The following is an 11,224-nucleotide window of genomic DNA, read 5'->3' on the forward strand; positions in this document are numbered from 1 at the left end:
GACTGTCCGAGAAGACGCTGTTCTCTGCGGGGACACGAGCGCTGAACGGCCGCTGACGGCCTGGAGCTCACATCGGCGAAATTGTCTCAATAGATTGTAAAAAAGGCACTATGATTAGTCACATATTAGAGGTCTAACTACATTTTCGTCTAAAAAACTCTTAAAACACAACAACAGTAGTATTTTAAAACATATGGTTGATTTGCTCGATCGCCATGACAGTCGCCGCAAGCGGAGTGATACAATGGTGAAACGGTCAGACTGTGAGTGAGTGAGTGAGTGAGTGCTCTCAGCCAATCAGATTCGAGAACCAGAAAGAACTGTTGTATACATACACTGTCGTTCAAAAGTTTGGGATTTGTAAGATTTGTAATGTTTTTAAAATAAATCATGTAATAAATGCAGCATTTATTACATGATTTATTTTATTGATAAACATTAAAATCTTACCGATCCCAAACTTTTATATATATATTTAAAAAATATATTTATATTTTAATTATATTTTAAATCAATGTAAGGAGTATATATGCAAATATGAAGTCTTCAATGCAGCAGTACAGTATATGAACCCTCTGATGTTTAAAACTGTTCAGAGTACAGACCACCATGAGTGATGACCTTTGACCTCCACCCATATGCCATTGTGTTTCTGAAAAAAAAAAAAGTCTGAGGATGGATGTTGAACTCATTTTAGAACAAAACTTTGAGAACCTGAAGGTCGATGCAGCAGAAGTGTGTTAGGTTTGTGTCGAGAGGCATCAGTGTGTGTGTGAGGAGGAGGAGCTGCAGGTGTATATAAGCATCTCTGAGCATCAGTGGATCAGTGTGTGTGTGTGTGAGGAGATGTCTGAGTCTCTGCTGCACGTGTGTGTTCTCTGTGTGCTCGCGCTCTCAGCGCTCTCGTCCGCATGCTACATCCAGAACTGCCCGAGAGGAGGCAAGAGATCCGAGCCCGTCAGACAGGTACTACACCTTCATCATCACTTCATCATCATCATCATCATCATCATCACTCCATCATCATCATCACTCCATCATCATCATCATCATCATCATCACTCCATCATCATCATCATTATCATCATCCAGAACTGCCCGAGAGGAGGCAAGAGATCCGAGCCCGTCAGACAGGTACTACACCTTCATCATCACTCCATCATCATCACTTCACCATCGCTTCACCATCATCACTACATCACTACACCATCACTCCATCCCTCCATCACTTCATCATTATCACTTCACCATCGCTTCACCATCATCACTACATCACTACACCATCATCAATACATCACTCCATCACTTCACCATCACTCCATCACTTCACCATCGCTTCACCATCATCACTTACCATCATCACTACATCACTCCATCACTTCACCATCATTTCACCATCATCACTACATTACTCCATCACTCCATCACCATCACTTACCATCATCACTACATCACTACACCATCATCACTCATCACTCCATCACTTCACCATCATCACTACATCACTCCATCACTATCACTTTATCACTTCACCATCACTTTATCATCACTCCATCACTTCACCATCACTCCATCACTTCACCATCACTCCATCACTTCATCACTTTATCATCACTTCACCATCACTCCGTTACTTCACCCTCACTCCATCAGCACATTTACATGCAGCTCTTTGAGTAAATTGAGCAGCAACAGTTTCTTCTGTTTCAGGTTCATCTGCGAGTTCACAGAATAATCTATAAAATATATGCAGAACTGCTTGAAATCTATTAGCAACTACATATTTATCAATGTTTCACGCTGATTCAGTTGTATTGTATATCATGTAGGCTATATATGATATAGAAGGCTCAATGTATATCATAGACAATATAATGCATGGATATATTTCAAACAGGGTTAAAACAAAAACCATAACCATGCATGAAAAAAAAGTTGTTTCTTGAAATAAATAAAAAACACCAAGTTGCCTAATTTCAGTCAACATTTCTCATTTTCACTTAGTTTAACTTAATGAACTAAAAGAAAAAATTAAAACTGAAAGAAAAAAATAATAAAAATCTTTATACATTAAAAAAAATCTGATAAAACCAAAAAATAGGCTATTTAGACATTTTTATAACTGACAAAAAATGACTAAAACTGAACTAAAATTTAAAAGAAAATGGAAAATATAAAAATAAAAATGTATTTAAAATCATTTGATGTACTAAAATAACAAACTAAAACTGAAAGGAAAAATGTATAGAAAAAACATTATTTATTACAAAGACATTATTATTACATTATGTCACAAGACTATATAGAGACAATAGGCCAATATAGACATAAAAATATATAGATAATATTTAAAAAATCTGATAAAACTATATACTATATAATAAAATTAAATTAAAAATAAATCTCTAAATACTATTATTATTATTATAATATCTCCTCAACGTGGCATTTATGTTATAATCAATTTACATTATGAAAATGTATTATTAATAATAATAATATAATTATTTGTGTTTGGGTGTGTGTGTGTGTGTGTGTGTGTGTGTGTGTGTGTGTGCGTGCGTGCATGTGTGTGTGCCTATGTGTGTGTGTGCGTGCCTGTGCATGTATGTGTGTGTGTGTGTGTGTGTGTGTGTGTGCGTGCCTGTGTCTGTGCATGTGTGTGTGCGTGTCTGTGCGTGTGTGTGCGTGCATGTGTATGTGTGTGTGTGTGTGTGTGTGTGCGTGTGTGTGTAGTGTATGGCGTGCGGTCCTGGGAATAAGGGCCGGTGTGTGGGCCCCAGGATCTGCTGTGGAGCCGGGCTCGGGTGTCTGCTCGGATCTCCAGAGACGTTGAACTGCATGGAGGAGAATCTCCTGCCCGGAGCCTGTGAGTCGAGCGGGACGCCCTGCGGGGCCGAAGGGGGCGTGTGTGCCGCTCCGGGGGTCTGCTGCCACTCGGGTGAGCAAAACACTGACATCAGGAGACACATCACACACACAGGGCCCTATTTTAACGATCTAAGCTCCTCTAAAGCGCACTCAGGGCGAGTCCGAATCCACTTTTGCTAGTTTAACAATGGGAAAAATGGTCGGCGGTCCCGGTGCAAGATCTAAAAGGGTCGTTCCTATTCTCTTAATGAGTAATGGGTGTGTTTTGGGCGTAACGTGCAATAAACCCACCAGAGTCAGCTAAAATATCTTACATTGTGTGTCTTTGCTGACCTCTTGTGGAAAATAATAATATAACATGATATTTCATGACTCAATATGGCCTTATATCTCTATATGGAGTAAATGAGCTTTTCCTCTGGGTCCTAAAGTCAGTTTCTCTTCAGTATGCATTCAGATACACATGTAAACATTATGAAATAATTTTTTGGTAAAGTTTTAGTTTTTCTATGTGTACTGAAGCATTCCTCGCTTTCCATTCATTCCTAAGGGGGTCAAATTGACCCGCGAGGGAAGGATTTGTTACGTTTTGAAATTTCAAACACAAAACTCCTCGATTCCATTAAAAAAATTAGTGTATTCGTGGATCAAGTGCGACAAAAGTTCTAGTGTCTTGAACCCTTCTGATGAACACTCAATTTGTAAAAAAATGTAAAAAAATATATTTCCGGGTCAAAATGACCCAGAGAAAAGGATAAGTGGCGCAAGACGTTAAAATGAAAACTGCGTTGGGCTGGACCTATAGCAAAACACACTTGCGTGGCGCCTGGTGTATTATAGGGCCCATATACAGTCACACATCACACTGATTCTCTGACAGATAAAGCTAATGCGTGTGGTTTATCCGGCAGAGGGATGTTCTCTGGATCCAGAATGTTCTGAAGACGTCCGGTTTCTTCCGGCTGAAGACAGCGTTGGACTGAAGAGTTTTTCAGGAGAAATGCTTCTGCATCTGCTGAATCTGGCCTCGAGGAGACAAAGACCCTTCTGATCGTGATCTGTGTCTGTAACTCATTCACACGTGTTGCTCAACACTGTGTACATACTGTATGTAGTAAACAGATGTGAATCTGGTTTGTCATCGCTGTTCTCTTGTTATTCTAAGCACTTTGGTTCGAGTCTATTGTCCCAAAAGTAGCATGACCTGTTACTGCCTTTGTGTGGAGTGATTATAATACAGATATTTCTCAAGATAATTATTCACTTAACATTTAACCTTGAAACCAGCATGTGGGCTTTTCTGGAAGCTCCCGTTGATCCTCCAACTGTATTTGGCAGATCCTGACAATCAGGTTTGAATCGGCTTTTATGGCCTAAACATAAATCAAGTGCACAGGAAACTTGACTTTATGCTTTAATCACTTTAAAATAAAATAACATCAAATGCATTCAAATGTTGTTCCACATACATCAGAAAAGGACAAAAAGTGTTGCATAGTAAAGAAAAAGAAGGTAAATGAAATAAGTATGTAAGAATCAAAGCTTCAGTTTGACAAGATATTATTTTGTTCCACTGCACACATTATATACTGTATATATATATATATAAACATGACAAAGGAGTAGAGAAACAAAATCTTGTTTTTAATCAATAAACCCACAATGAAAAACTTAGGAGACATCTGGAGAAACAGTAAACACAAACACTTCTAAACTAGACAATACCAGACAATGAAACAAAGGAAACTGAGGGATTAAATACACAGAGGATGATAGACTGAAACACAACACGTGTTAAAAAAGAATTAAAGCTAAACACGTGCAGCCGGTTTCAGTTTGACAAGAAATGATTTTGTTCCATTTCAAACATACACTACAGTATACAGTATATAAAACGATTAGTTCCAATCCTTGATTCTGATTGGTCAATAGCTGTGTTTTATTCAAGGATAAACATGGGCTATGACCGCTTCACCCAACGGTTCTATGTATGCCCTAGCGTCTTCCTTCTCCGTGATCACAAGAGTCCTTTCAATGTAAAAGTCTTCTCTACTGACTCACTCACTCATAAAGACAGTCTTTGCCGCAATCTATTGGCGAAATAATGTATGTAACTTCTGTTCCTGTTTACGGTCAGGGACTATTTGTTTCCAGCGGAAGGAAGGCTTTTAGTGATTTTACTTCACATAGATACATATTTTTCGTCTTTAATATTTGTATTGTGTGGTAACCGTTTTATAAAAGCAATAAGGTACTCGAGGCTAATGCTGTATCGTGAATAAGTCACGGAAAGGGTTGCAGGCACTCCGCTTCGCGTCAATTGCTGCAATCCACTAAACAGCCACCGGTGTCGCTATAAACAAGGGTTTCTGAATTCTTCCTTTGGCCTCTTGAAATGAAAATGGAAAATATGGAAAAAAAGAAAGAAAAAAGACTTTAATAGTACATCAATGATACTAAAATAACACTGAGAAACATAAACATACACACACACACACACACACACACACACACACACACACACACACACACACACACACACACACACACACACACACACACATAGGCCTATAAAATAATAAAAACAAATAAAAACATTTATTTCGTCCAGACATATTTTCTCACATTTATTTGAGTGCATCCTATAAGAGGACGGGTCTATTATTCCACGGCAAAGCTTTTTGCTAAAAAATTTGTTACGTTTCGGATTTGATTTTCACATTCTAAAGAGAGCAGGATTTCTTAGAAGGTCAAAAGTGAAACAATATTAAAACAGAAAGTAGCATAAAACAGACAAGCTTGAACATATACAGCACAATTACTGCGACACACCCAGAGACACACATTACAAGAGCCCGTAACGAATCAACACACGCATGAAAAACTCATAATCACATAAAAATATTTACTTTATGTGCTCATGTCACGCATAACCTGCAGCAAATCCAGCTCAATAACAGCAAGCTGAATGCAGGACAGGTGGAAATCAAGATTGTGCTGCAGGGGAATGTTTCATATAAAAGATATTTCATAATGGACTTGTAGATTGTATACTTACGATGAGTTCAGACAGGCCATGGTGATGATGAGGGCGGGAACAGGACTTGCGTAAGTGTGTATAAAATGATCTTTCTGTCCTCATTCACTGTCACTGTTGTTTCAACGATGGAGCTGAAAGCCACTTCTCTCCTTCTGCTCACGTGTGTCGCCATCATCATCCTCACCGAAGGTCAGAACTGTCAATATTAGACACAGACATGATGTTCTTCCTCAGTGTTTCTGCCTCGTTTTCCAGCACAAAGATTTAAACATTCTGAAATCAAGAAGCAAAAAAAAAGCAACAACAAAAAAAATTGTTTAATGAAAACCTGATCAAAATGAAGTGAGTTTGTGCTTTAAACAAACAAGCAAAATGTGTCAATGGGGTCAAATTATTATTTAATTTTTTTCTGTGAATTAAGATTATTTTTCTGACTCCATTGGCAGATATTTGTACAAACTCACTTCATTTTGACACATTTTTAATTAATATCTTTAATGTCTTAATATGAATGTCTTACTATCTTCAGTGATTTTGCTTCTTCTCCAGTAAATGTATCTTGATTTAAGAATGTTTCGATATTTGTGCTGGAAAACGAGACAGAAACACTGTTGCAAAAAATGTAACAAAAAAAAAAAAAAAAAATTTTTTTTTCCTCTTTCTGCTCTCTTGTAATTCTGACTTCTATTAAATGTTTAGTGCAGTTTACTACATTCACATTTATGTATTTGTTGCTTTTATGCAAAATGACGCACATTAATGCAATGCATTTTTTTAATGCAAAACTGATCAAAATGAAGTGAGTTTGAGCTTAAAACAAACAAGCAAAATGTCTGTCAATGGAGTCAGAAATTTTTTTATTTTCCATTGAATTAAGATTATTTTTCTGAATCCATTGTCAGATATTTGTTCTTGTTTTAAGCACAAACTCACTTTATTTTGGTCTTACTATCTTCAGTCATTTTGCTTCTTCTCCAGTAAATGCATCTTGATTTAAGAATGTTTAGATATTTGTGCTGGAAAACGAGACAAAAAAGCCTCTTTCTGCCCTCTTGTTTTATGTAGTTTTGACTTCTATGTTAAGTGCAGTTTACATTCACATTTATGCCTTTGTTGCTTTTATCTAAAGTAACGTAATGTAATGCGTTGTGCACATGTCTCTTCCATCAAGCTCATGCATTGCCTGGGAATCGAGCACACGATGCTCTGCTGTTTGAATGATTTATTATTAAGCTTCTGTAAGTCATAAAAACACAGTAAAATGTGTCGTGACATGCATCGCTCGGAGCCGCAGAGGATATAAAACATGCCCTCTATAATTAAAAAACTTGTCTTGTTTGCCATTCTTGTTTTCAGAGCTGACAGGATGTCTTTACAGGATTACATTGACATGAACACAGATATTCAATAAGATCCGTCTTTTTGTTCCAGCAGATGCCAATGCCATTCCCACATGCTGTCTGACTCTCTCCAGGAGGATCCCACGGCAGACCCTGCGTCAGGTCAAGAGATACAACATACAGAGCAGATCTGGCCGCTGTGAGATCGATGCGCTGATGTGAGTGTTTAAACATCTTCAAAAAGTCTTCAAATTATACTTACTTTTTTTTTTCTTTTTTTTTTTGGTCTAGAAAGCTTTTTTTTTTCCTTTTTTTATGGCTTTTTTTGGGGGGAGATTTTTTATTTCTTGATTTTATTTACATTTAAATGACTAGATTTGTTCAAAAAATAATAAATAAATGAATAATATTGTAAGCACATTCCTCACATTCACATTAAATTCAAAATAACTCACAATTTCATTCATAACCCTTTTCATTCCGCCTAAAATATCTTACATTGTGAGTCTTTGCCGACCTTTTGTGGAATAATAATAATGTAACATGATATTTCATGACTCTATATGGCCTTATATCTCGATATGGAGTAAATGAGCTGTTCCTCTGGGTCCTAAAGGCAGTTTCTCTTCAGCATGCATTCAGATACACATGTAGACATTATTAAATCATTTGTTGGTAAAGTTTAACATTTTTAGTTTGAATTTTGAGTATTTTTAGGTTTTTCTATGTGAACTGAAGCATTCCTCACATTCCAATCATTCCTAATGGGGTCAAATTGAACCGCGAGGGAACGGATTTGATACTTTTTTAAATTTCAACCCCAAAACTCCTCAATCCTCAATCAAAAAATGGTGTGTGTGTGTGTGTGTGTGTGTGTGTGTGTGTGTACTCGAGGGTCCCTTTATTGATGAACACTCAATAAAAAAATGAAAAAAATGAAACATGAGTTTCGGGTCAAAATGACCCGAGGGAAGGACAAACACGTATGAATCATGTGCTCCAGTATTGACTGTGTTTCCTGCTCTTCAGATTACACATCAGAGACAAGAAGATCTGTGCTCATCCCAAACTGAGGAAAGTCTTGGAGAAGCTCAAGAAGATTCGCAAACCCAACAAGCGGTCTTGAATCCGAGCGGGATCATCTCTATAATCCGGGAGTCATGGATCTTCAGCCGGTTTCAGGAGTTGCTGCATTGGTTTGCATTTTCTGCTGATAGTTCCACACATTATTCACTACAATATACTGTATATATTCTCTGTATGCTCTTCTTTTTTAATGAAATAAAAGCTTTTTTTTCTTCTTCAGTGTTTTAATGTTTCACACCATTGAAATGGTTCCATGATGTAAAAGAAATAATATGAGTCGGATGATAATTTTACCGGATTTGACTGGGAAACTATTACAAACAGTCAATAAATAAATAAATAAAGGAATAAAAAAAAACAATCAATAAGTCAATAAGTAAATAAGTTGATAAATAGCCTAAAGAAATAAGTAAATAAATAAATAGATAAACAATCAATCAGTAAATAAATAATCAATTATTCAATAAAGAAAGAGAGAAATAAGTCAGTAAATATCAATCAATAAGTTAGTCAATAAATAAATAATAAATAATCAATCAATCAACCAATAAGTCAATAAATAAATAAATAAACAATAATCAATAATCAATCAATAAGTCAATAAACAAAGAAATAAGTCAATAAATATCAATCAATAAGTTAATGTCTATAAACAAATAAACAATAAATAATAAGTCAATAAATAAATAAACAATAATCAATCAATCAATCAATAAGTGAACAAATAAATAAACAATAAATAATAATGAATCAATCAATAAGTCAATAAATAAATAAATAAATAAATAAACAATAATCAATAATCAATAATCAATCAATAAGTCAATAAACGAAGAAATAAGTCAATAAATATCAATCAATAAGTTAATGTCAATAAACAAATAAACAATAAATAATAAGTCAATAAATAAACAAACAATAAATAATCAATCAATCAATCAATCAATAAGTCAACAAATAAATAAACAATAAATAATAATGAATCAATCAATAAGTCAATAAATAAAGAAACAAATAAGTAAATAAATATCAATCAATAAGTTAATGTCAATAAATAAACAATAATCAATCAATAAGTCAATAAATAAATCAATAAACAATAATCAAAAATCAATAATCAATCAATCAATCAATCAATCAATCAATCAATAAGTCAATAAACGAAGAAATAAGTCAATAAATATCAATCAATAAGTTAATGTCAATAAACAAATAAACAATAAATAATAAGTCAATAAATAAACAAACAATAAATAATCAATCAATCAATCAATAAGTCAACAAATAAATAAACAATAAATAATAATGAATCAATCAATAAGTCAATAAATAAAGAAACAAATAAGTCAATAAATATCAATCAATAAGTTAATGTCAATAAATAAACAATAATCAATCAATAAGTCAATAAATAAATAAATAAACAACAAATAATAAATCAATAAGTAAAGAAATAAAGAAACAATAAATAATCAATCAATCAATAAGTAAAGAAATATACAAATATACTATATATCACACACATAGAGACGCCATTCACTTCTCTTCTGAAGATTAATAGATCATGAATAAAACTATAATGACATTAAAAGCATAAGTGCAGGAATAAACACTCACAAGTTTGAGAAGAAGCTGAAGAAAAATATCTGACTATATCAATATATACACGTTTAAAGCATTTTATATGAATACATGTATAGCCTATTATATTTATATTAATTTAAAAGCAAAGTTTAATATTATCCTACTTGTCAATCAATAGACTATAATAATTATATGACTGTATTGTATGAATTAAAAATATTTAGCAACAAAAGATGAGCAATTGAATTTAGTCTCTAAAAGGTTTTTCACTATAAACTGCTGATTTGTAGCGAGAGATAAAGGGGGCGTGGCTTTATTGCATCAGATACACGTGATTGGTCCAGTTTTGACCTGCGAATCTCTAACCCAGATTAAAACCTGTTCTGGAGCTGGTTATCCGAAACCAATCCTCCTTCTTGAGCCCGAAAAACCAGAGTTTGGTCAAACTAATCTCGAATTGACCTGGTTAGCAACTGAAACCAGCTTTGTGCAACAGGCCTGGAGTTTCCGGTTTGAAAGCTGTAGTTGTGGATCATCTTCTGCCTGTCTCTGTCAGCTCTTCTCTCTATAATCTCTCGGTTTCATTCACTGAACACAGGTTTGGTTTGTTCAAAATCTCGTGAAGTCTCGAAATGTTCCAAACAGCAGCTGAAATTGAGAGTCACGTGATCAAATACACTTGTTTGCAAAACGCAGCTTTTAAGAACAACAACATGGTGTTGTTAGTATGGACAGTTTGAGAAATAGCTCAACCCAGAGCCATATAGAGAGAGAGTTGCGACACTCCCATAGACCTCCGTTGTAAATAATGGCGGCGCTTTTAACCGCCTACTTCCGGGATATGAAGATCGGAATAGTTCCAAACACTGTCATTTGGGCGTTGGACACCATTCACTTACATTGCTGCGCGTCGAGTTGTTCCAGAGTTAAGTTGCCGAAATATCGACCTCTTTTGAATTGTCAACTGTCTATATTGTATCAGAGGCCCTTTGCGATGCTTATACTGGTCTTCATTTGTACATGCACAGCGTAATTATTTATATTTTATGTTGGTTGTTTCAACCAATTTTCAAGCACTGCCTGCTAGCTAACGTTAGTTAGCTAGCGCGACTTCGTCAGCTAAGAGTTCGGTAATGAATCGCTACCACCTTTATAGCAACTTTTATTTAATTTAATTTTTTGGGATATACTAACTTTTCATTATGTTATTATTGTCTTGAGTGAAGCGGCTTGTGAGAACAATGCTGGACCTTTAGGATTGTTATGGCCATCACCAGTCCTGTCTGTTTCATGGATCACCTGC

At 35.1% G+C, this 11,224-nt stretch overlaps 2 protein-coding genes across 3 annotated transcripts; both read left to right on the top strand.

The window, feature by feature from the left end:
* Window positions 1-792: 792 nt before the first annotated feature.
* On the top strand, window positions 793-4,005 carry avp (arginine vasopressin). The gene is made up of 3 exons (XM_082188097.1): window positions 793-966; window positions 2,737-2,941; window positions 3,783-4,005. The coding sequence occupies exons 1-3, from the start codon at window positions 847-849 to the stop codon at window positions 3,920-3,922; spliced, it is 465 nt and encodes a 154-aa protein (XP_082044223.1). The 5' UTR covers window positions 793-846; the 3' UTR covers window positions 3,923-4,005.
* A 1,938-nt stretch (window positions 4,006-5,943) lies between these two features.
* Window positions 5,944-8,551, top strand: ccl27a (chemokine (C-C motif) ligand 27a). Of its 2 annotated transcripts, none has more exons than XM_082188099.1 (3): window positions 5,944-6,100; window positions 7,346-7,469; window positions 8,281-8,551. In XM_082188099.1, exons 1-3 carry the CDS (start codon window positions 5,995-5,997, stop codon window positions 8,375-8,377), a joined length of 327 nt encoding a protein of 108 aa, XP_082044225.1. In that variant the 5' UTR covers window positions 5,944-5,994; the 3' UTR covers window positions 8,378-8,551. The 2 variants fall into 2 exon arrangements, with proteins under 2 accessions (XP_082044225.1, XP_082044224.1); XM_082188098.1 differs by having other exon boundaries at window positions 5,961-6,100; window positions 7,343-7,469.
* The last annotated feature ends 2,673 nt before the right edge of the window (window positions 8,552-11,224 follow it).

The sequence above is a fragment of the Leuciscus leuciscus genome (genome assembly GCF_965113295.1).
Source record: "Leuciscus leuciscus genome assembly, chromosome: 13".
NCBI classification, from domain to species: Eukaryota; Metazoa; Chordata; class Actinopteri; order Cypriniformes; family Leuciscidae; genus Leuciscus; species Leuciscus leuciscus.